Genomic DNA, 25,594 nt, shown 5'->3' with positions numbered 1-25,594 from the left:
CTTTGAACCATTAAGGTTTGTTTTCAAGTTTAAAGATTAGTTTCCTAAAATACTTGATTTTAACTTCACCTTGAGACAAAAAAGGTGAAGTTGACTGTATGACCACAGTCAAACTGTGGTCATACTCAGCTCACTGCAGCATGGAGCTGCCTGGAGAAATTTAGACCATTACTCGGTTCAACTCTTTCTGCCACTTTTTACTAAAACTGAATATTTCTTCTGTTGACAACAGCGCCCTCAAGAGGAAAATTACATTAAAATCCAGACAACGTGGATTTTTCAGAGGTTTCAAACTGAATTCCCCATGCTTAGTGACTGAAAAATCTAAAATTGTCAGCAAAACAATCCTCCCCTCAAAAAAATAACAGATTACGACATTTTGTGAATAAAATGTCAAAAAACTCAAAACTTTATGGTCAAGGCAGCTTTGAAGCATCCTGCCTTACCGACACAATTGAGTTCTGAGCTGGTATCCAGACAGCAGAACAAAACAACAAAGAAATCCACACATTATCTCGTCATTTCATCTTTTTAGATTTCATCTCCATCATTTACACTCGGAATCACCTCTTCGGTCTGGTTTGAACCAGTTTAAACACATTTCCAGACTCTGCTCAGACACCCTCTCTTCATCCTCTGGCCACATGTCCTTCTCTAGCCCCTCCCCCCATCCTCCTCTGTCCAGCCCCTACCGAGATCGAGGACCAAGGACCGCTGGGGCCACGTATTTGTGTAGCTCTTGAGCGGAGTCACTCTGGCGGAGGAGGGGAGCCATGGGCTGGTGAACTCCTCTCACTGCTCCTCGCCTCACATGGGGGGGACCTTCTCAATGGCATACAATGCGAACGATGCAAAAATATCTGTTATGATGAGCAGAATTACAATATCGGTAAATCACACCTCTAATATATGACCTCAATAATATGCATTAATTTATCCATTTTCAACAACGTAGCAAACACTGAACATTATAAACACTTAAATTTAAGATGGCTTTAAACCAAGGCTGTCAAACTTGTTACAAGTCCAGATAAAGTTTGGGGCTCCAGTGAGAGACAGTCACTCCCACAGCTTTCACTCCTGTTGTCAGCTTTGTCAAAGAGGCTTTGTGGGAGAAATTCCCACCTTAAGTGCTCCCATGTTTGCCTTTATGCCAAGTGAGCCCACTCTGCTGACCTTTTGGAGACGGACCAATGAGATCTACCACTGGGTCCTGTGCTGCCCTTCTCCTCTGACAGCAGCAGACAATAAACAACAAGCTAATTAAACTGATGACAGCAGGATGGAAATGAGGTTCTTTCACAAACTTTACCACCAGACACCTGAGTCTAAAGCTCCAAAAGGTGTAGGAGGTTCTTCAGATCTGGCACAAAAGTCCACTTGAGTACAGGTGGTGTCAACAAATTCAGCAGTTTTCTACCTTTTCCTGAAACAAATTATTCTTATTACCAAGGCTTTCAAAAATCCAAAGTCACCCTCTAGTATCTTATAGTGGTGATATGTATAATTTGTACATTTGTAAACTTATCAGCCAAAATGATCAAAAATAATGTTCATGTATAGAAATTCTAAGATCCTGATCATCAATAGAATGCAATCAAAGTGTCCATCTTTGGTGAGTTTCAAGCAAACCCATATGTGGCTTATTGTGTACTGGTAACAACCTGACCAGACATACAAACAAATCAATCACATAACCTCCTTGATTGAGGTGTAAACTAATCTTTTGTCCATGGTATAAAACAATTGAGATATTTTTTAAAATGAGCTGTCATCCAGAATCAATCTTCACTCATTGAGAAATTGTTTTTTTGTTTTGTTTTTTTAATCTGTGGGGGCTTTAGTCACAGATGGGCCATGTTCCAGGTCCTGGAAACAAAAGACACGATGTCAACAGGAGAGACAACCTGCCAGCCTCAGAGCCTTCCAACAAAAAGATAAGTATGGAAGAACCTCAACATTTTGCATTGATTGTTTAATCTGAATCATTAAACGGCTTGGCTTCTGAAAGCAGGCGATAACTGATCAAAATCTAATGATCACTGACACATGACCAGAGGGCAGCAACTGACTGTGTGGCCAACAGCTGTCTGAGGAACTTGCATGTATCTTTTAACCATGACTTTAAAACCTATTATAAAAACAACAACAACAGGGGCATATCAAGATACTAAAAACATGGTTCAAAAATTCAAGATTATATCATTTGAATTTCATTTATTTTCCTCCTGTTGCTCTTTTTAAAGAAAAACTTTAAAGCTAACCAGTCCAAACAAACATGAGTAGAAGCTAAATATGGCTTCACGGCTATCACTTAGAAACATTAAGCTCAATTGTGATTTGGATCATGTTTTCATAATATTTGTTGACAGTTTTAAACCAAAGTCAAGACAGCAAAATGTCATTTTATTGTGTTAGTGTTTAGTTTGTGTATTGTGTTTGTTAACCGCAAAATAGCTGGTTTTCATTGGCTGTGTAGTGTACTGTAGATTACTCCACTCATAAAATAACGGTAGGCTGAGATTAAAGAACTCAAAAATACAAATCAGGTCAAATGTAGTGGTGGTGTACTGTGAAAACAGCCAATTCCCATACTTCATATTTATCAAAAAACAATTGTTGACTAGTTTACCTGAGTCTTATTATCCTTCCTTGATTATGTATGACTTCATTTAATACGGTTGCATATATATTGAGGTGTAAAAAGGAAAAACGCTCAGTATAAATGTGATGTAAAATATATTCATGTCCATCTGTTGAGCACTAGCCCCCAGCTGGCCATGATGCCGGCTAGCTTTTATCATGTTGTCGGTGTGCACTCAGCTGGCCTTGCTGTTTATCATCGTTGTACTGCTTACTCTGGTGACATCAGTGGCAAGGCCTGATTAACTGGCTTCAATGTCGTTTGTCATCATAGATATTTAGCATGCTTATCTGGGGGAGTTGCTGTTATCCCTGCTAAGTCTCTGAGAAGCCTTGTCATGATAAAGGACCAACTGCAACTGCAGTGATTACGCGGTTGCAACATTCAGCACAGATGAAGGTCACACTATCAAGAGACTGTGCAAAAAAAAAATTAGCAAAAAATTAACAGTGAAAAGCCAAAAGACCTCAATAAAGCTCTAAAATCCTCCATTTCCTCCTCTTTAAATCACAGTTGTCCCTCTCCAAAGCCTTTCTTTGGCACGAACCACTTGTGTTTTTCCAGAGGCCAACTCCCAAAAGAGATGAACTCAATGATGTTCTTGCATGAAAGAGGAAAAACGACAACAGAGAAAGGAAGGGAAGGAGGGAGGCAGAGAGTGAAGACTAATCGCATTAGTTTGGAAGCTAAATGGTTTGTTCCACTTGAAAAGGGGGAGATAAAAGGTGTGCATCGGGAAGGAAGGGGGAGTCTTTTTTTTTTTTTTTTTAACTTTAAGAGGGGTATGACAGTAGAGTTGGGGCACAAACTTCCTCCAAAAGGAAACTTCTCTTGGGTAGCAGCCATAGGTCTCCCCATTGAAAGCACTCCCAAGCTGTCCACGTACCCTTTTAGTCCCGTTTTTGAAAGTCTAATTTATTCCCACGGGGGAAGCAACAAGGAAATATCAGAACAAAGAGAAAGGAGCAGACAGCTATTGCATGACCACCAGGAGATAAATTAAACAAGCCCGAGAAACTCCCATTGTGAGCCAGTGAAGCAAAAATCCAATGCAAACAACAAATATTACATCAGCCAATTCACACATGGGTAGCATTCTAGCCTGTTTAAGAGAGCAAAAACCAAAGAGTTTCATATTAATGAAAAAAAAATTTGTTTGAAAAACAAAAGAGCTTTAATCTTTGGTAAGTTTCCATCATCTGCACATACAAAAAGGTACACATGGAAAAACACTATCAAACACAAAAGTCATAAACAGTCAGTGGTATGTCCTTCCACATAGAGTCTGACAGACACTTGAGCCGTTTCCATTATTCAAGAATGACAACAAGAGACTGTCTTCATACAGTAAAGTTCAACGACTCCAGGAAGTTTTTAAAGCAGCAAATGGCCATTGGGTTCAGAGTGAGCCACTCCAGGTGGACAAAGTGAGAAAGACTGCAAAATTACAAATGACAGCAAAACCAGAAATAGATTGAACAAATAACTGGCAAAAGAAATTTTGGACATATTACACGTCTTGCTACTGATAATCAATGTTTCCTGCAATGTTTTATATTTGCTTTTACTGGAGGTGGGATTTTATATCAGAAAAACAAACCATGGTAACACGCAGTATGAGGCCATGTCCACACGTAGCAAGATCTTTTCGAAAACGCACATTTTTTCACCCCTCATAGAAAAAAATTTGCATCCACACGACAGCGTTTTTCAAAAAATCTCTGTCCACATATAACCACATTGATCAACACGTTTATAAGTAGAACAACTCCAAAAACGACGAGAGAACCGGGACGTGTGGAAATTCACGCCGTTCCCCCTGGAGCACGACCTCCATCACAAAGTTCTCCCACCAGGGGGCAGCACGTCCCGGTCCGACCAAGAACTGGTGTTGATGTCTTGAGCGAGGAACATGAATGAATGAATGACAAAATATATAAACTTTATGACTCAAAGAAAAAAACAAATATCCCACCGTCAAGCATGTTTATCAACGTGTATTCGACGTGGAGCTGTTATACGTCAGAAAATAGCCGGTTTTAGCTCCGTACTTTCTGTTGTATACTAAGAGACGGCTCACACGCATGACGCCACAGCAGTTTTCGTCGCAAGGACACGTCCCCCAGATAGAAAAAGTTTCAGATACACCGTCCACACGATAACACAGACCTGGCGTTTTCAAAAAGTTGCATTCTCGTCCCGGATATCTGCGTTGTCGTGTGGACGGAAGGCGTAACCGCAACAAAAAAATTGCATTTTCCTGAGAGATGGAGATTCCTCCTATGTGGTTTCCACATGGGACACATTACAAAGTAGATTATTAATGAAAAAGTAGAAATCAATCATCACTATAATCAATTAACTTGTGTATTTTTTTTATTACAAACATTTAATCATTATTACTCACCATCTGTTTTCACTTTCCTTTACTTTGTTTTGTATGATTCTATAGTATTTAAGTTTTGGATTAGTAAGAAGAAATATTAACCTGGACACTGACAAATCTAGAAATCAGACAATTGTAAAAAAACAAAAACAAAACAGAATACCATTTAAAATAATATTTTGGGTACAGCCATAGACTTCACCTTTTTCAGTGGTCGTTTACCTTGTGTTGTAAGTAAAAGTTACAGTAAGAAGAGTAATGGACATTTGATAGCATAAAAATGGAATAGCTTCTGGATCTCTCCAGCATGTTTAGGCAGGCCCCGTCCACATGATGCCAGAACTTTTTGAAAACACAACTTTTTTGTTGCGTTTATGCCTTCCGTCCACACGACAACGCAGATATCCAGAACGAAAATGCAACTTTTTGAAAATGCTGGCCCCTTCGCCTGCGACGAAAACCTCTGTGACGTCATATTTATGGGCTCGTGTGTTGTGACAACAAAACACGGAGGATTCCTATTGGATAAAATTTGACTCAATACTGCCACCACATGGTTTGGCATGCTTGTAGCCGTCTTCAAAAACGCACTGCTGCGTTTACGTGTGGACGGAGATTTTTTTGAAAATGCTGTCATGTGGACGCGAATCGTTTTTGACGCGTTTTGTTGCGTTTTGTTGCGTTTTCAAAAAAAATCTGTCATCGTGTGGACGGGGCCGCAGTCTCCTTCCTTTGAAAAAAATAGAAGTGATGATTTCCAGCCATCACTGAAAAGAGGAAGCTGTCTTAACTGTGGGACAAACTAATAACTTCCGTGTCATCCTCTTTATTATCTAGGCTTCGGCCTGCAGTAACAGGGTCATAGGCTACAAAAACAGCATCACGCCCTCGTAAGTAGAATGCAACACATTGTATTGTGTTGGCAGTGAAGGGGTGAGGGGGTGAGGAGAGGGGGAGTCTTCCCAGCAGGAGTCATCCTGGTCAACAATAGCACTAACATTCCACTGGGAACACTGTGGTATTATGGCGCCCTCTGTTTTGATGGGAGTAGGGATCCTCCTGCTGAACAAAGGGATTAACTCCCAAAGTTTTCTGGGAATATTTAATCTCACCTTTGGGTATGATTCAGAGGAAGGGTAAAAAAAAAGAAAAGCAATTCTGTCGGTACCGTCAAAATTATTTAACATGACTTTTGTTGCTCATAAACTGTCATGTTGGGGGGTTTTTTTGACTGAGAAAGTTTATTCCAAGCTGAACTAAATTCTAAACAGGGACCAACACTCTCAGAGCACCAGATTCCCCCAACAGCTGAATGTTCTGTTTCAAAGTAAGAACATGGCAACAAAAACTAAGTATTTAAAACTTCTCAGCTGTCACAAATGCATTGTCTACAGCAGCAAAAGCAAGTACTGGTAGTTACTATGACATTTTGTGAAATTAAGTCACTGCCTGCCATTGACGACTATAGACATCAATGACATTTTTCAATGGGGAGGGTGGGGGGACAGTCTGGCTGAACTTGTCAGTGGAAATTAGGCTTCTAATCATGTACTTTAGCGTAATGACAACTGATCCAGTTACAGAACAGAGGAAGGTGTATCAAAGGAAGACGGCAAAGTGGCTACAGCTTATGATGCAACAACATGCCAGAGCCCACATGCAAGAACACGGTGTCACTCTGAGTGGAGCATCTTGCGATCAGAACAGAAAGAAAACACTGATAAGTGTTGAAGGAGATCAATTTCTGCAAAGCGCTGGAAGTGAATTAGTTAAATATTGTAAAACAAAAAAGATTTGTCTTAGTAGCCTTGCCATCAGAAGGTGCCTGCAATAACATAATACTGAAAAAATTAAAAGAAAACTACAAATGTCAAGAGTTTTATATACAGTATGTACAGATACACAATCCATGAGACAAACTACTTGGAGCAGGTGGAAAAGTGTTTGCCCCCTCGGCATTCACACTGAATTTACAATTCAGTGTGAATGCCAACATCACTAACAATCTCTACTGAAGAGACAGCTTGTGTCCAGAAGGCACAGTCTATCAGTAAATATTGACTGAAGTGGCAACCCATGTTCAATAATAATTTCAGGTCAGCTTGGGGGCAGGAATCATTTGCTTTTTCAGATGAAGACATTTGAAGGCAGATGTCACTGAATATGCAAAACAGCTTTATGGGAAATGAGGGGTGTGGTTGTATCAATAAATTCAGTATCTACTGAAATTTGTGAGGATAAAACACAGACGTAGCTACATTTTTAGTTAAAGCCTCTCTAGTTGTCGTAGGCCTCATCAAAAATGTGACTTTATGACAAGGGCTACAGATTCAATAAAGTGATTGCCGGATTTTGATGCTGGGATATTTTCTCACATTACACTAGACACATTGTTGAGTTGAGGAAAGACTTGAAAGTGTCCTGCAACACATACCAAACCCAATGTTAGCATAAACCTTTACTTCTTATTCAGCAGTGAAGATGAAATAATGTAAAGACATTCAACCAAGTCTGTAATTGGATATTTGTGTACATACAAAAGAATCATTCACTCCACTAGTTCTACAAAGATACAGTGATGACATCAGAGGGTGACCCATGACTCTCATGACTGGAATTAGAATTAACAAAGTGTCAATGATAATGATACATGATTCATTTATATATATATGAACTTAAAGGTTGTGTTATGAATGACTACACCTCACATCAGACATGGAAAAAGGCATCCAAGTTTAAAAAAGAAAAAACCATACAAACTCATGTTACGGATTTTTGCAAACATTTTTTAAAAGCTGTCTCTACAGTTCTTGTGATAATTTGTATTGGGAGGCAGAACATGCATTGGTCTCTACAGGCCTCAGAAGGGGAACACGGGATAGTTCAGAGAACCTGTGGACACTGTTGCCATAGTGATCTGCCCTTCACTTAGTGGAAACTGAAATCTGAGATGTCGCAGCGTTACTGTCGAGCTGACTTTTCCACATAAGATTGAAGAGGACCACAGCGTGGACACAGTGGATATCAATCCCTTTACTGACAGTTTCAAACACCAAAATAATCTAAATCAAACCTCGCCATAAAACAGAAGAGCGTTCTAAATTCACTAATCATGTATGTATGTATTGACTTTGGAAAGTATAGCAATACAGTGATGCTCACGCATCAAAGCTCGCGACTTCACCTCATCACGGATTTTTGGTAGGCAATCGCGTGATACCGTGATAGCCTTCTGTTGGCTGACGGCATCTGGAAGTGCGCTTGATTCAGTGAGTCTTGGCCTTACGTGAGACACAAAAGTGCTTAAAACACTCAATAAGAGTGTGGGAAAAGGTAATACAGATAGAAGGCGGTGTAACATCCGTATGGGGAGGGTTCATAAACTTTTAAATTACTGTAAATAATAAGAAATAGTTCGCAGCTCTATCGTACTATTCATTAATCGCGTGTGGTTCCTGGAACGCATTAACCGCAAAGAACAAGGGCGCACTGTAAATACGAAAAAACGGACTCCTGCTAAAATTAAAGCTTGATAAATAAATCCTGCAAATATTCAAGCGTTTGCCATGTGGTGCACTGACAGCAGGCTTTCATGTGCAAAGCAGTTCTAACTGCAACAGATAAGATCACCAGGGAGTCCATTTCCACTATAAACAAAGCACCACTGACACCAGAGGAAATAGTTTACTGGTGCAGTTAAACAGTTTACTTAGCAACACCCATCCTTCGTCAGGAAAACGTTAAAACGCCAAACCAATGTGCCATGTACACATTTTACAAAAGACCGACTGAAAAAGTTTTCCTCTTCTTTCTGAATGAAGACCACATCAAACTCTGTTTTCTCCACCTGATATTTCGATCTTTATTTTCTTACATGACCAGTTTATATCGGATATGTACTTTAAACTATTGGTCCCCCAACCCTTATTGTGCCATGCACCAGTTTAACGTAAGAAAATATTTTCATGGGCCGGCCTTTAAGCCGCAGCGGATAAATAAAATAAAATGACATGACCAGCATTTAAACTATTTGTTTTCCGAATGTAATAAACACAAATCCAATGTGTGTGGAACTTTATAAGCTGTTAAAAAACATTGTTCAAAATCAGAAGCATGAAACATAATATGTTTTCTTTCTGTGCGGTCTGATACCAACTGACCCATGGGCCAGTTGGCAGCCCCAATTGTTGGGATCACTCCTTTAAAGTATTGACTGTCAAACTGGGATATGCAAATTTATCAAGCTGTATGTGCAACATAAATTTTTTCTATTTTTATAATTTTGGCAATTACATGCAGGTAGGTGCTCATCAAATGAGGGGTGCACAGATGCAAAAACCATGACTCTAACTTTGAATTTCTCAATTCGATTTGTTTTGTCTTTCTATTATATTTGTCTTTCTATTCTTAGAGAATGATCAGACATTTTATGATGGAAGTATTCTTCAACTCCTGTACTCTCACTGTCTTTTGTCTCTGTATCAACAGCCGACGGTAGAATAACAGACCTCATTAAGATAAATCAGTGCCAAGGTGAGGTGTTATGTGCTCAAGTTTAATTCACCTTGTTCATATCTGGCAGCAAAATGCTCTGCTGCATTTTGCTGCAGTCCTTCTCAAACTGCAATGTGTGTTTCTTGAGTGGGTAACGAAAGATTTTGAAAAGAAACATTAACATTAATGATAACATAACATTTTGTTTATGCAGAAATACACTTTAAACTCGACAATAAAACTAACATGAAAATCTGTTCAATTATGTTTGGATATGTGAAAAACAAATGCCCAAACACCTCAAGTGGCTCTTTTCAGCAAAATATATCAGCAGCTCTTCTCCAGGTTCCTCACTCCATTACCAAGTCAAAGCCCAACCACCCTACATTCCAGCTCTGGCACCTGGCGGGGTTTCCCAAGGCCAATTGGTCCCAGAGGAGGGGCCACACCGAGAGTGACTGGAGGGCTTCAATGATTAGTCGTGAAAGAAGTTGTTACACTTTGCCTGTGTGAGGGAGGGGCTTAAGATGTCGTCACAAGGCTTCCCTAGTTCTTCATAAAATGCGCCAGCTCGTATCAACCAGTGTCCTTGTTATAAAGGCCATCACAGATCAGATTCTACACAGCTATAGAAAGTAGGTGGAGTTCCATCTAATCTAGCTCGGAGTGTCCGGAACTCACTGGGAATGTGCAGAGCAGCAGCTGCAGACACAACAGACACCCCTCACCCCCAAAACCCTTAACCAGACCCTGGAGCCAGTTCTCACCATGTCACACATGAAGTGTGAAGCTATCGCCCATTCTGTAACCTCCATGCACTAATGATACTGATCAACACTTAGAACAACCTAGTTTGATGCGATTCTGCTTAGCTGGACAGAAAGGGTCACATGATGGATGAACAAAAAATACCAGGCACATGCTAACAGTGGTTAAACTTATAAATTCCCAAATGAAGTCACCTATCACAGCATGTTGTACAATGTACTCAGTATATTCCTACTGTGTATTCTCAAAATGTGCATTCATGTTTTACATGAAAAGTTCAAGACTTAAAAGCTGCCTTCAGCGGTGAACTCCAAATACAGCAAAAATGTGTAGCCACAAGCAGGAAATATCAATTCATATATTAAAAAAAACTGAACAGAAAATGCAACAGTAGTCTCACCAACAGTAACCTTGTGTTTTTGAACTCACCGTCCTTCAGTCTCAAAAGTCTCAAAGTTATTTTGTGATTGCATTTTCATAAGCTGCAGGTGATACAGCTTCCAATGCAACCAGAGAGAAACGTCCCAGAGAGAAATGAAGGATTAGCACGGAGACGTCAACCAGCGCTGTCTCACGCAGCTGATCGAGGGCCAATCACAACACGGCCGCTCAGACAACAAGCACACACACATTGTAACCTGACAATAGCAGCCAGTGAGGGAGACGGTAATATGAGCAGCCTGGTGTGTAGCAGGCCGACGCTCCGGGGTTCTCTCAGCTGCAAAGAGAGGGACCCCTGACTGGACACTAAAATCATATAAAGGATAATGGAAGTATGGAAAAATTAAGCTTTTGGATAAAAAAAAAAAAGGTAAAAAATTAATGTAAAACTAAAGACTGGAAAAGCAGCATGTCACCTTCAACGCTGTGCTGGTTGATGCACAACCACCTGAAATAATTCCACTTTAAGAAATGAGAGCATTATTAACTCATGATAATGATAGCATCTGCAAAGTTTTGAACTAGAAATAACTAACATAACTAACATCCTGAACGTCTGAAGTGACGCATCAAGTCTTGCTCAACTTGTGGGATACACTATTAAATGGCATCGATGAGCTGACCACTCACTCATGCTCTTATTTAATAGACCTTGAAGCCTGTTGAGGCAATTATGATTTGTAATATGAGCGAGTAAGATCGAGAAGGTGTGTGACATGATGTGTTGTAGAGTGAGTTCAGGCAAGTTGTTTGTTTAACCTTCACATAAGCAGAAATGTAAATATGATCAATGGTGGCTTAAGCCACGTGACACGCTGTGAAGGACAGTCGTACCTTGACTTCCTGCAAGTTTGTGTGGGTTTTTAGGCTGGTACCATCACGCCTGTACAGAGAACATATCGTACTTCATCAAGTGACAACTCCCCCCTCCCTTGTGAGTAGCGTGTTGTTTGTACAAGAACCAGCAGTTTTCATGCCACAGAAGATAAAGATTTCCTGTACTGCTGCTGATGTGACTGACACTGTTAGGCATCAGAATATTTACAATGTTTACAGTCGGTTAGCCCTCTGGCAAGACTTAATTTCTGTCTAAATTGAATCCGACTGCCTACATTCTTGAAAAACACTTCATTTTGATAGGAAAAGTCTGTACATGCCTGCATAGCTGAGGGATTATCACAGTATCAATTGAGCCTTTAATGCATCTGCTCTATTCTGTTTAATGTATACAAAAAATACGTGACTGCTCACCATTCAGACGACTTGTTTTTCATTCACAGGTATTTTTGCAGAGACAACAAGCTGTGGGCGTCTTTTCTACCGAGACTTCCGACTTCGGCAGCCACAGAAAGTTTGTAAATTAAATTTGGTAGAGCTCTAATTTTTGTACAACGCCAGATACACTACGATTGTTCAGTGCAAGAAGACTTCTGAGGAAAGATGGGAGCATTATGGTGGTTTTAGGATGATTCTGTGTATGTGCATAACGGTGTGACATTTGATCCAAGACTGCACAGTTTAACATTTTAGCATCACAATCTTCCCATGATCAACAATTACCATGCTTGACATTCAGTTCAGTTACCAGGGCTCAAAATTAACTTTTTTTCTTGGTAGCACTGATGCTCCCAAATTTAGAAGTTAGAAGCACCAGCAAAGACTTTAGGAGCACCTACCCCAAAGCAAGGCAGTGACGGAGCGATAGAGACCACTCCATCCATCTCCGTTCCGCACCTCTCTCCTTCGCCCAGGAGAGCAGCCGCAGCTGCGCTCTCATTGTTTACTGGCAGGACCACGGTCTCACAAAAAAAGGCGCACCAGATTTTTTTCCCCTAGTCGCATTGGTGCTCCCAAATATATTTAATAGTCGCACTGATAAAAATTTGGGTGCATATGCGACCAAAGTGGTCGCAATTTCGAGCCCTGCATACTAAAACTTCAGCACCAAGGCCCTCAGTTTCCAAAGTTGCAATTTGTATTTCTGCAAGATTTCCATTTTGCCATCAGTTCTGTGACAAAACTTTCATGTCTGATAAAGTACAAAAAAACAAAGAGGAGAGTTCCCACTGTTGAACCAAAAATTACATGTGAGCATTTGATTAGTCTTGGCTCAAGCCTTAGAGACCTTGTACAGGTAAGCGCTCTATATCTGTTATTTAAATAACAAAATGAGCTTAAAATTACATGAACAGGTGGAACCAGTATTTACCATTGACAAGCTCAACTCTCAACTCCTGAAATAAAAAACTGATCTCAAACACTAATCACAAACCTGAATTATTCAGAAACCTAAACTTGTCATTTTTTAAAAAAGATTTGCATTTAAATTGACAGTTTCACTGACTAACTAAGTACCGTTTTAAGAAAGTAGTGCCGTTACTGGTTATTTGTAACATTTAAAAACTTCATATTGTGGCACTGACTGGTGGCACTGGTGAACCTAAAATCTGCACTCGGATAAACCAGTACACAATACATTCTCAGAATGATCACTATTGTCAGTTCACACGGATATTAGTAAGTTTTATTTTTACTTAAATCCTAGACTCAAAAATAACTAAAAACCTTTATATAAATTTTGCATTTGACCCTCACTTGACTAGGATACCTGAATAATATAAAAGATATAAAACATCAGGAAAGCCACGTCCATGCATCACCTCAGCGAGGCTGACGCATACCACGCAAGTTGCCCACCTATAATTTCTACCATTCCACTAAAGCTGCTGGAACTGCTGCTCTCAATAGTAAGGAAAAGTGAAAGTCATCTCCATTTTCCTTGAAAGGCTCACCAGTGAAATATAATTGTGTGTTTTGGGGTTTCCTCCTCCACCGCACTCAGCCACTCCTCCACAGTGGTCAAATATCAAAACAATAATTTACAGCAAAGTCTCTTGAACTAGAGAGTTTTAACTGTGGAGCACATTTTCAATTTGTGATTAGTTTAATTCACTGGAACGCTGGGAAAGATCACAAAATACTGAAGCAGTCACTGAATAAACCAGTCCAACTCACTCGCATTTTACCGTTAGCTGTGTCAAAATGTTATATGACTGTGGAATTATTGACATGTTTTCAACATTTATGAAATTTATGTCCACTAAAGCATCTATGAACTTACAAAAATAATCATTAAAGATCATGTATGGGAAAAAAAAAAGCTCAAGACAAATTTGAGGAAATTCTGAGGACAGACCAGAAAAAAATATGATCTTGAATTCACGACTTATTTAAAGTATAATTCAAAAATTGCTAATTAACAATGACGACCATCTCTAGTTGAAAGAGCACATGATGACAGAGAAGGCATGAATTTAAAAAAAAAATAGAGAGATTAACATGCCAGGAAACAAAACATCTTTGTGAAACACACTTAGAGGTTTAGCAGGGGTTAATCCCAGCTAGACTGGGAACTAGCTTCGGTCATTCATGTTCACTGTCACCATTATCTTCCCCACACAAATCTCCACAAGTTGAAGCATGTAGGGCTGAATCAGGCACCATCCTCCACAAGGTTAAGAAAAGACTCCACTCTACAGACAGTCGTTCCGGGTCACAAGGAGGCAACATCTACTTCAGAACATTGCAAGATTTTGTTAGACCATTTGTGTCGTTGTTTTGCTGTAAAGCCTTTGTTGTGGTATGCGACGAGAGGATCTCGTGTGCGTTTCCAAGAATTTCAATCAACTCAGTTCCTCACCTTCGGGGTTTTCTATAAATTGCATCCATTGTCTGTCTGAATAGACAGACACTAAAACATTCCAGGCTGACTGCTAATCTGTGCGATATCATCACCAGCAACTTATGGCTCATATATATCATTAACTACTACTATATATCCTTTAAGTGAATGAGAAGCTTTTAGACAGCTGACATTTAGATTTATGTTTTCAGAAAAATGAGCCAAGCTAAAGTTAGTGGGAGTTTGGCAGAAAGTCCCTGGGACGTCCTGTTTCTGCTGGAGATAGATTTCTTATCAATATCAATGTTATTTAAAAATTTCAGCTCAATTAACTGATAATGAATGGCTATGACTTAATATGCTTTTTTAGGAAAATTGGAGGGGGGTTTACTACATTAAAATATGCCAAGATGTACTCGCTTTTTCAGATTGTACATGCTCATTCCCATGAAAGCTACTCGGATGTTGACCAGTCTAATCTGATGTGTCACAAAATGAATTTAGCTTTCATCACATCTGTACAGTTGTCAGTAAGGGTTCCTTTTTTGTAGTTGAGCTTTGTGCCGTGTCAGTGGCTCTACTATTCAAAGTGGGTTTGATCTCATAATAACAGGGCAGTCACTTGGACTCATGTAGGTCTTCATCCCACACTTTAAGGCATGAACAGCTGTAACAACTCCCTTCACCTTCTCAGCTAAGGAATCCAGAAAGAAAGGTGGTTTCTCCAGAATAACGCTTTCATAGGAAATAGTTAAAGAACTCAGATTTTCAAGCCAAAAGAGCATCCCTTTCAGCCTTAAAATATGCAGGAAAATCATAAATGACACAGTAGCATGCACAGATGTTCAACCCAAACTAAAATTACACCAATTCTGAATAAAATTACAGAGGAAACACCATGGCAAGGATTCCGCAAAAACTGCACAGCCACAAGCTGGGGCAGACTTGATGTGCAACCCTCTCAGATGGAGCATTTGAGTGGAAGTAATTTTCTCTAAACAAACAGGAGGGATGGGAGTCATAATCACAGAGGGGTGATGGCTGGGGGTGACACATCTGAGCGGGAGGAGACCCAGCTTTGATCATGTGGAAAGAAGGGTCGTCTCACTAAGGTGTTAATTGAGAGACCTCTGCCATATGTGCCACAAAGGCTGTGTGCAGCTTGGTGATGTGGACCCAGAGTGCCGCTAAGCCTGATGTACCAGCTGACACCAGGCTGTACTCCCACTGATCTGCTTAAGCATGAGGGGGGAAACCATAGAGAGGCTGTGGAATGCTGCACATGAAGCTGGAGGATATGAACAATGTAAAGATTTAACGGTCATATTGTTGTAAGACAAAGCTCAATCGTGTCAGGAAATCAACAAAAGACACGTGAAACGCCCTCAGCCTTAAACCTGTATGTAGCATGCACGCTATTGAACAGACATTAGGTAAAGTTTTTCAAATATTCTGTTTGTGTGACGACTGACATTTACTTACATCCTCAGGTCAGGAGTTGGGGCATCTACAACCACTACTTCTTAAATTAGCTTTTGATTGATTAGGATAGCTACACTGTGTTAGGAATGCTTGCGCAAAAAAAAAAGCATGAATCTTGACAGTGCTGACATGCAATCAACTGCACACACAAAAAACTTGTTGATAAGAGTGTGGGAAAAGGTAATACAGCTAGATGCTTTAATATCAGTAAGGGGAGAGACATAAATGTTTAAATTACAGTAAAAAATAGTTTGTCGCCATATCGCGACAAAGTAGTTCAAATATTGGTCATTAGTTTCCCTAATTACTGCCAATCAGTCCTGAACCAAACATGTTTGTCCCTACTTCCCCACAGTGAACAGACAGGTCAGCACCAGTTCACCAGAGCTGCAGCAGGTCGGTGCTTCAATGTCTGAAGGAATTCTTTGTTTGGTCTCCTGGATGTCAGCACCACCAGTGATCCTATCTTATTATACCCAGGTGTAGAAAAATTGATTCAGGGTTATGCACAAAATACCAAACTGGAAGCCAAAGAATTTCATTAAACTGCCATCACAGAGCTCATATTCCTCTCTGTGACACTTCAATTCAATATTGTATTTTTTTTCTAGAGAAAAAGTGGACAAGCTTCAGAGCCCAGGCGCAGCTGAGGAGCCCTCTGTCCGCCTGCACAATAGGGGCCACCTTACATGTCCAGAGCTGCTTCTGCTCTGATCCTAGAATGCTTGAGCTCCTCAGAACTTTTGCTTGGCTTTAAATGGCCTCTGGCATTAAGGGAATGGGTAGCACCATGCCAAAACCCAAAAACATAGTAAGCCTTACACCTGCTGATCAGGTTGGACACTGGATATCAGTTTGCTGAACAGTGCAACATTTAAAAAACGTTTTCAGAGTCCAATGAAGGATAACTTTCTTTAACACCAAAACGCTGAATGAATGCATGTCAGGGTGAAGAAGAACTTAAAGGAAAACTGATTCAAGCTGTTAATGCATGACTAGTATGGATCATCTAGTGATGAAGGATTACTGAATCACATGACACAGAGAGCTGGGCCTGGAAACCGTTTTAAGAGGACTATTCTGACAAAAAGGAGACTAATCAGTTACCGAGTGCAATCCTTAATAAATAACACACTTGATCCTGGGCTCAAGTGACCCACGCACCACTTCCAGGCTCTCGGAGCTCAAAGTTCAACCGCAGACAGCAGCCCTTGAGTCGCTTCCAGCACTTCCATGATATCCGAATGGCGCAAACAAGATTCATGTAGTCCGGGAAAAGGCTCCAGATTATCGCTACAAGCAGGTACAACAAACACCATATGACTTTAAACATAATCCCTGCTGAGCAGCAGCGCTTCACGGGATTGTCTGGTCTGGGCTCCGCATGACCACCTGACGCACAACACGCGCGAGACGAACTCAACTCATCCAATTAAAACGACGGACGAAGGCTCGCGCGTGCTTATTTCAGCACAAACGTCATAAAAACGTGAAACACATCAAGCTTTACATTAACGCAGCTCTAACTCACTGGGAGCGCAGAGTTTGACTTACCCGACGCCAAGTGTCTCCCGGTCGGACTGAACGCGCCTCCTCCGCGCGCCTCTCTCGGCTGTTCGTCCTGGAGTCGACGGTTCGGAGGGAAATCGTCCAGCGGAGGTCGGAACTTTCCGTCCAACTCAAGGAGGGTCTACTTTGTCCCCGTGGAGGATGACGCGTCCCGTCTCCGCCAGCAGCCTCTTTGTACTGGTCGCTCCGGCCCGTCGTTAACCCGCGCTCATGCGCAGTGAGGCTGCCCGCACGAGCCCCCTCTGCGCTGCGCCGCGCCGCTCTGAAGGTGTGTCTCCGCCGCAGGTGTGCCTCAGTCCGTGGGAGGTAGACCTCGCGGTACTGAAGTAACCACCATGCTCATAGTTTAGTGTTACTTATGAAAGGTTGCACCGGTCATGAGGATAACCTGAAAAAGTAGTGAGTTAGTTAACGTGGTTTGCAGCTGATTTATGTCTTATTTAACTGGTTCAGCGGTAAGACGAGAGACTGAACACCTGTGCGGATTGATATGAAGGTTCACTCATTCTCCTCATTCCACCCACGTTACCCGTAACGAGCCTCATGAGAGCTTCTGGGGCAAATATTCTTTAAATTGTCCGAAATGAATCAACCAGTTAAATATATTAACGTGTATGGTGGCCACGTGGTGATATTCTATTCACTTGATTTGAGAATTGTGATTAAAATTTATATTGACTCACAAACGCTCAATTCCAGGGACAGACCAGATTGAGCAGCCAACACCACCACCTTGTGGCGGAATGGCGACATGACATGACATTCATCTGAGGAAACGGTCTAATAACGCGATTGTGAGGGTAAAAACTTCCATACCAGAAGAGTGGGAAAGACGTCTGCATTTCAGCATTTCTTCTTTGGAACACTATTTTCTTCAACTACATTGTATTTTAGCAGCAAGTGTTTTCACTCTGCCTGTTCTGGTAAATAGCTGGGCTGCAGCATCTTAATCAGTGGGCACTTTTTGGGCCCAAAGGTGCCATTTTTGTTGTTTTTATGTGTTTCTCTGCCAATAAATCAGTCATTTGAGAATACTAAATATATTAAATTTTGCCAGTAATTTTATTTCATCTTTATTTTCTAAACTCCTTAATGTCTGTCATGGAAGTGTATAGTATGGCATATTTTCACTGTCTACACACAATACCTGATAGGGTATATATATATATATATATATATACACACACACACAATATATATATTGCTATATACTATAATTCTGACATAATGATCTTCATTGACCCCAAAATCACCCCATAACCAAGACACAGACCCACTGTCTGTGTTTACACACCTGCAAAAACATTCATTCAATAGTTGGAATATCTTTATCAGAAGTATTAATCTGTGCACTAACCTGGAAATATTCCATATTTTGTGTTTTTTGCATTGGAAGAAAAATATATGTTACATATAAACATACAGATAAATAATAATAATAATAAAAAATGTATATATACTTTATATATAATAACCTTCATATCTATGGATAGGTCTGACCTAAAGGAAAAGATCTGATGCATTGAAAGAGAAAAAAAATTCTGCATTAGATTTTTTTTACACTTTTATGAGACAGCCCTTTTGTGACCCGATTAGGTAATGTGTGTAGTCATTTTAACTAATTGGTCCCTGAGGGTTAAAATTAGGGATATGAACCCCAACAGGACAAGGCGAAACGGAAAAAAGAAAGAGTTTCAAGAAGGTGAGATCTCCGTATTTTTAAGGACACCACAGAATTGTGCTGTAGAGTCATCAAGTTAGGCAGAAATAAAAGCATCAGAATTGAATCGGAATTTTGAATATAATATAATTCCAAGACTTCAGATTTAATCCAAAGTGTAAGGCAGCAATTGTGTCCGTAGCTGCAGGATCATTTCAGAAATTTCCCCTTGGAGATCAATAGAGCATTCTGATCATTTAGAAGAGTTTTTTGACTGAAACACATGAAGGATTATGTAATGACCCTATAGCACATATTTCTTTCAGAGGCAGTAGGTTAAACCTGTTTTGCAATCTGATTTCCAGAGGTTGAACGAGCTAATTAATAGCTGGAGTAGGTCTGGTATGATCCACATCAGACGCAGGGCAAGACAACCATAATTTGCTCTACATTTGATGTAATCTCATATAAATCCATTCTCAATCCCTTGTACAGTAGCCACTGCAGTCACGTAATGTAGCATCAAACAACTGAAGGATTCTTTTAAACACCTTTTAAAACTGTGTAATTCTGCTGGACAGATGCCCACGGCTTGTGCATCTCGGGTTTCCAACCAACATCAGCAAAAGAATGTAAACATGGTGGCAAGCAGAAGGAAACATTTCTTCACTGTAGGAGAAAAGGAAGTGATTTTTAACTGAGACCATCGTAACAAAAATCAAAATTCAGAGTCATGTGGGCACCTGGGTTATTGAACATTAAGAGCTCTGTGACAGCCAGTCGGTGACATTTACACCTCTACTACCCAGGAGGGCAGTAGAGGAACACATGCTTATACAAAAAGCTCTGTGTCCATAAAAAAAGGGGATTCAAACTAGTAAAATTGCAAGTGTTACCTGGGGTCAAGCATATGTAATCTGAAACAAAAACAAGACAAAGTTTAGAACATTTCACTGAAATCTGAGTTTTGGATTGTTTCTGCTGACAACAAACAAAAAAAACGTGACATCATTGAATAAACACATGAAAACAACTTTAAAAAGAAAAAAAAAACTATTCTGGGACAACAGTTTCATCTCTCCAAGAAAATATTCTGAATAAAGTAAGAGGTGAATTTTGAAATTGTTGGGCTTATCAGTTTCGAACATGCTGAAAAGTAGACGGCCGTTTTGCGCAACCACAGGAATGCAGAGCGCCTATTCTCTCAGTCACATCCCTCAGTTGGTGTCGTTATCATTTCATCACACCTCAGTTCTGTTAGTGAAAGGCTCGCATTGTCCCCGTCCAGGCCACTCCTTTGCAGCGGCTCTGGATTGGCCCCTGCGCCCTCACTCCTCCGCTCAGTTCCGCGTTGTAGCGCATTTAAATCCTGCAGCATTTCCTCAAACTTCTACTCTCAGGCGCCAGTGGACCATCTGCTAACCATGTCGGAACGAGGAGGCTTCGACACCAACGTGGTCACCGTGACCCGCTTCGTCATGGAGGAGGGCAGGAAGGCGAAAGGCACCGGGGAGCTGACCACGCTGCTGAACTCCCTGTGCACGGCGGTGAAGGCGATCTCCTGCGCTGTGCGTAAAGCTGGAATCGCGCATCTGTGAGTTTAGCCCGAGCATGACAGGGGATCGCGTTTGGAGCAGTGGTGGGATGTGATCTAAAGCCGATTTAGTGCCTCAATACATAAAAACACTAGTTTCACTCCCATCCATCCACGTTGGCAGGAGCCGAACAGGAGATTCCGGATCTTTCTGGCCAATCAGGAAACGCATACCTAAAATCGCCGCGCCCACTTGGATGTGAAAACCTTTGTGTTCTCTGTGTGGTACAGTTGTGTTTCTAGGATCGATCACATAACACGTGTAGTACACAGCCGTGCGTTCTACCCGAGTAGTTCTACTCTCTCCCTTTGTTTTCCTTCCCACTCCGTGTGTTTTAAAGGTTTGCATGTGTGCACACTAGATGTTATGAGCTTCTGTCAAAAGAAAAGTTGAAGTCTGTATCACAAAATAGTTCTGTCCCAGTCTCTAATAAATATTTTTATAAATATAGTAATGATTGTGAACACTCACTAAGGGTTCATTTGCAGTTCTGATTCCCTCTCGAAGCAGGAATCTTTGGGTAAGTGGATTACATCGGTGACTGAGTTGGGGTTTTTAACTAATCATCCATTTATTCATTATTTTCATGAACACATTTCAAAATGAAACTTTTAGGTTTGATTAATTAACCATTTAGCAGTTTAAGATGCTGAAGATGACAGAATGAAAACCAGTGATCTAATTTTTCTTACAAAACTTTCATTTTTTTCTCTCCATCTGTAAACACCAGCGATCTTGTTTTCTGTACCAAATGAGTGCTGTGAACCTGTTTCCATGCAGTTTTGAGTTTCATCCTAACGTTTCCTGTTTCTGTCCTCTGGTTAGTTACGGCATCGCTGGCAGCACCAATGTGACGGGTGACCAGGTGAAGAAGCTGGACATTCTCTCCAATGATCTGGTCATCAATATGATCAAGTCATCGTTCACCTCCTGTGTCTTGGTGTCCGAAGAGAATGAAAAGGCCATCATTATAGAGCCCGAAAGGAGAGTAAGTGGTGTGATGGACTGGATTTTAGACAAAAGAAAGACTTGGGTTTAGTCCTGACTAAATAACTCTTGGCATTTAGGCTGATCCCGAAATCAGTCAAGGTGGTTAACTGTTCTTTGTGGAGTTTTCAAACTACTGCTGTTCTGTTAGTGCACTTTTTTTTCTTTTGAGTACTACTAAGCGTAAACCTATTTATTTTTAATTTTGACAAGATAATATATTTGTCTTCCTTTGCTCACAGGGCAAATACATTGTGTGTTTTGACCCTTTGGATGGCTCCTCCAACATTGACTGCCTTGTCTCCATTGGCACCATCTTTGCCATCTACAAAAAGGTATTAAAACAGGTTAACATCCCCTTTACATAGAAGCTTTGTCCTTGATTCACAAGTTATGACTTGACTATAAATATTCAAGTTGGGTTTTATATTTGCACCAGTCTGAAAATTTAAGTTTAAACCAGTCATCGATTTAAACTTATGTCATAACTCAGTTTCACAGATTGAACCCCTGGAACTATGCCTCCAAACTTAAAAATCAAGAAGAATTACATATCAGCTTTTCTGCACTTTGTATTTTTTTCCTCAGGCCACAGATGATGAACCCTGCGAGAAGGACGCCCTACAGCCTGGCAGGAACCTTGTGGCGGCAGGCTACGCCCTCTACGGAAGCGCCACCATGATGGTGATTTCCACCGGCCAGGGAGTCAACTGCTTCATGCTCGACCCAGTGAGTGATCGCTTTAAAGCCTTCATGTGTCGCTCTGAAAAAAGGTTTTCAAATTGAGTTTGTATAAATCGTGGGCATTGTCTCCTCTTTGCTCAGTCGATCGGTGAATTCATCCTGGTTGATCGAGATGTGAAAATCAAGAAGCGAGGCAAGATTTACAGCTTGAATGAAGGTTACGCCATGCACTTTGAACCTGCTGTCACAGAGTACCTGCAAAAGAAGAAGTTCCCTACGGTAACAGTGAAGTCCAGATACATGTGGAGAGAACAATACAGCAGTGTTGTTGAATATTAATGTTTAATATAGAATGGTAAATGAAATGGACTATGTTCAAATCTACTGCTTCTCTGCAGCAGAAGGAGTCTTTATTAAAAAACACAGAACACAAATCAACATGCATTCAAATTTAAAACTTCCAGTTTTTTTTTTACATTTTCAAATGTAGCCTATGTCCACTCAAGTTTAAATGTCCCACTAATGCACCATTTAAATTATTTCAGGATGGCTCTGAGCCCTACAATGCCCGATACATCGGCTCCATGGTGGCAGATGTCCACCGAACGCTGATGTATGGAGGCATCTTTTTATACCCAGGAAATGCGAAGAGCCCCAAAGGAAAGGTAAGGTGCCCCCGATGACACAATTAAACGATGACTTCGTAAAGTCAAGTTGAGTCTGTGTAAAAAGTGCCCATGAATAAACACGTCACTTAATGCAGCAGTGATATGATAATATTATTACTTTTCACTTACTTTTGATCCTTTGAGTCATTTTCAGGGGAAACTTTCATAGAAAACAGCAATGAAGTGTCTTCATTGTGTCTTCATTCCTCACATCCTTCCAGTATTTGCAAGACTAAGCCAACGATGATGTCACATTTTAAAGAAATAGAATATAGCTGGTGTGTCACAACAAAGGAAAGCAGAGTGTTTTTATAATAATCATTCTCTTCCTAAGTGGTTTCCTGTGGTTAACTCTGCTGGCAGCTTGCAGTGAGTCAGTAACATAATAAGTGAAAGCTTGTTTAAGGTGATTTCCAATAATTCTGTCTGGAGCTGATGCAAACGGGGAGGAAAAATCCTGGTGCTGAAATAATATACAGTAATGCTAAGGAAAAATATCATATTTAAAAGCTCAAGATTAAAAAGCTGCGATTCATTTTAATGACGAGTAAATGAAATATTTCAATGAAGTACTCAAGGCAACAAAAAAATAAGACAACTTTCAAAGTCGAGTATTAAAATGATTATTCAAGTTGTTTACAAGTTTAGTGGTAAATGTTTATGGTCAGGTTGTTCTTATTTTGATTGATACTGCAGTTGACCTTCCTAACTTGTCTTAAAAGTATGTCTAAGACTGCTGACATAGATTTTACTTTCTGTAATCCTTTGTCTTAGTCCTCGCCCTGCATGTGCAAAGGTTTATTCATTCATTCATTTTGAAGTACCGCCGCTGTATCCGCCGCAGCCGGTCACTGAGAGCTGGAGCCTATCCCAGCTGTCATAGGGCGTGAGACGGGGGACACTCTGGGCACGACGCCAGTGCGCCACGGAGCCACATACAAAGACATACAAACACGCACGCACGCACATACTCCTACGGGCAATTTGGGACCGGCCAATCAACCTGAAGCGCATGCTTTTGGAGGTGGGAGGAAGCCGGAGAACCCGGAGAGAACCCACGCAGACACGGGGAGAACATGCGAACTCCGCACAGAGAGGGACTCGAACCTAGACCTGCCGTGTTGTGAGGCGACAGCGCTAACCACTGCGCCACCCTGCCGCCCTGCAAAGGTTTATTTGTCAGTAAATCTGAGGTTCCAGGAGTCTGACTCTAACATATATAATATGTATCTCTCAAATGTACACATAATTACAACAAGAAAAACTTGTTTGAGTGTTCACCTGAAAAAGTCTGAATCAGTTCTGAGACTGTTAGTCTGTGTTCAGTCAGCTCAGAGCGACAGCCCTGTAAGGCAGTTATCTACTACTAGAATGTCATTAGGACATTTTTCTATTGCTTTCTTATTTATCCATGTTGACGTTCCTGAGTCCTTCCTTTTACCTGGATCCCCATCAGAGCTTAATGGGTTCATCCATGCTACAAACCCCGCTACATTTTACCAGATAGGTTTTGTGTAATCGCTTAGATGCTAGTGAGTCAAAGCTTGACCTTCAGACTAAAATCTAAACTTCTCTTCTTTAAAGCTGCGACTGCTGTACGAAGGCAACCCCATGGCCTTCATCATAGAACAGGCTGGCGGCATGGCCTCCACTGGCCTGCAGACCATCCTGGACATCCAGCCTACCAGCATCCATGAGCGTTCCCCCGTGGCTATGGGCTCCTCTGACGACGTGCGCGAGTATGTAGCCATCTACCAAAAACATGCCAGGAAGTGAGGCAGCATCCACTCACTCTCACAACCTCCAAAGTGTCCACCTTTACAGGACGGAAGAAGTGGGCCTCGTTTGGAGCTTGGGTGTACATTTGTTTTTGATAATGTGTCGTAGATTGGTTTATTAAGCTCAGTTATGTCAGAGGTGTGTCTCTGTTAAAATGCACAAACAAAATAACCAAAGTTGGATCTACATGGTTGAAACACTGATGTTGAGTGGGTCGTAAACTCAATATAATACACACATTCCACTTAAAAACCAACGTACCTGAAAACCAAAGATTAATTCATTTGAATGTAAGAAACCTGAAAACCTTACCTCCAGATGTGCCTTAACTACAATGAACACACACTGTAGACATGTGAAGGACCAAATACAAAGCTCTGTGCAAAGAAGCCCAATGCCTTAATGTGAATGTCTGTTGAGAATAATGAAGTTATAATAAAAAACAAGTACAAATGACGTTTGCCATTTTCCTCCTTTAGATATGAGTTAGAAATGTTTTGTCGATGCGTCACTTGTGAATTCTTGGAGGACGGATTGTGTGACTGACCTGCTTTAGCGTGAAAAGGTTAGAGATACAATTTCTGATATTTTTTCCTAAAAGCATACAACCTCTCCATGTGTGGAGAGGATAAGCAATGCTTGGACTTCAGGAGCTGAATGAGTCGAAGATATACTGTAGACATTTAAGAGATACTAAGTGGAGCTGACCTTTCAGCTAAAGGTCAGTGGGAGCTCTCAGAGCACGATTGACATTT

At 40.8% G+C, this 25,594-nt stretch overlaps 2 protein-coding genes across 3 annotated transcripts in view; one reads left to right on the top strand and one right to left on the bottom strand.

Moving 5' to 3' along the window:
• The window catches only part of kank1a (KN motif and ankyrin repeat domains 1a), a 45,873-nt gene extending 28,190 nt beyond the window's left edge, over nucleotides 1-17,683 (bottom strand). Inside the window, exon 1 of one of the 2 annotated variants that reach the window (XM_068310177.1) lies at nucleotides 17,452-17,683. The gene's annotated coding sequence lies outside the window, so the exon portion shown is untranslated. The remainder of the gene's footprint in view (nucleotides 1-17,451) is intronic. The other variant, XM_068310179.1, reaches the window with a different exon arrangement.
• Nucleotides 17,684-20,428: 2,745 nt separating this feature from the next.
• Nucleotides 20,429-25,320, top strand: fbp1a (fructose-1,6-bisphosphatase 1a). Its single transcript, XM_068311559.1, has 7 exons — nucleotides 20,429-20,720; nucleotides 21,547-21,709; nucleotides 21,951-22,043; nucleotides 22,297-22,437; nucleotides 22,534-22,671; nucleotides 22,938-23,057; nucleotides 24,645-25,320. Exons 1-7 carry the CDS (start codon nucleotides 20,551-20,553, stop codon nucleotides 24,834-24,836), a joined length of 1,017 nt encoding a protein of 338 aa, XP_068167660.1. The 5' UTR covers nucleotides 20,429-20,550; the 3' UTR covers nucleotides 24,837-25,320.
• Nucleotides 25,321-25,594: the final 274 nt, after the last annotated feature.

The sequence above is a fragment of the Antennarius striatus genome, chromosome 3 (assembly GCF_040054535.1).
Source record: "Antennarius striatus isolate MH-2024 chromosome 3, ASM4005453v1, whole genome shotgun sequence".
In the NCBI taxonomy this organism is placed as follows: Eukaryota; Metazoa; Chordata; class Actinopteri; order Lophiiformes; family Antennariidae; genus Antennarius; species Antennarius striatus.
This window is presented reverse-complemented; position numbering and strand designations above follow the sequence as displayed.

Excerpts from the sequence above, each read along its gene's own strand:
- fbp1a (XM_068311559.1), top strand. The coding sequence starts at position 20,551 with ATGTCGGAACGAGGAGGCTTCGACACCAACGTGGTCACCGTGACCCGC. Across the intron at positions 21,710-21,950 it reads TTATAGAGCCCGAAAGGAGA|GGCAAATACATTGTGTGTTT; the intron begins GTAAGTGGTGTG and ends CTTTGCTCACAG. Across the intron at positions 22,044-22,296 it reads TCTTTGCCATCTACAAAAAG|GCCACAGATGATGAACCCTG; the intron begins GTATTAAAACAG and ends TTTTTTCCTCAG.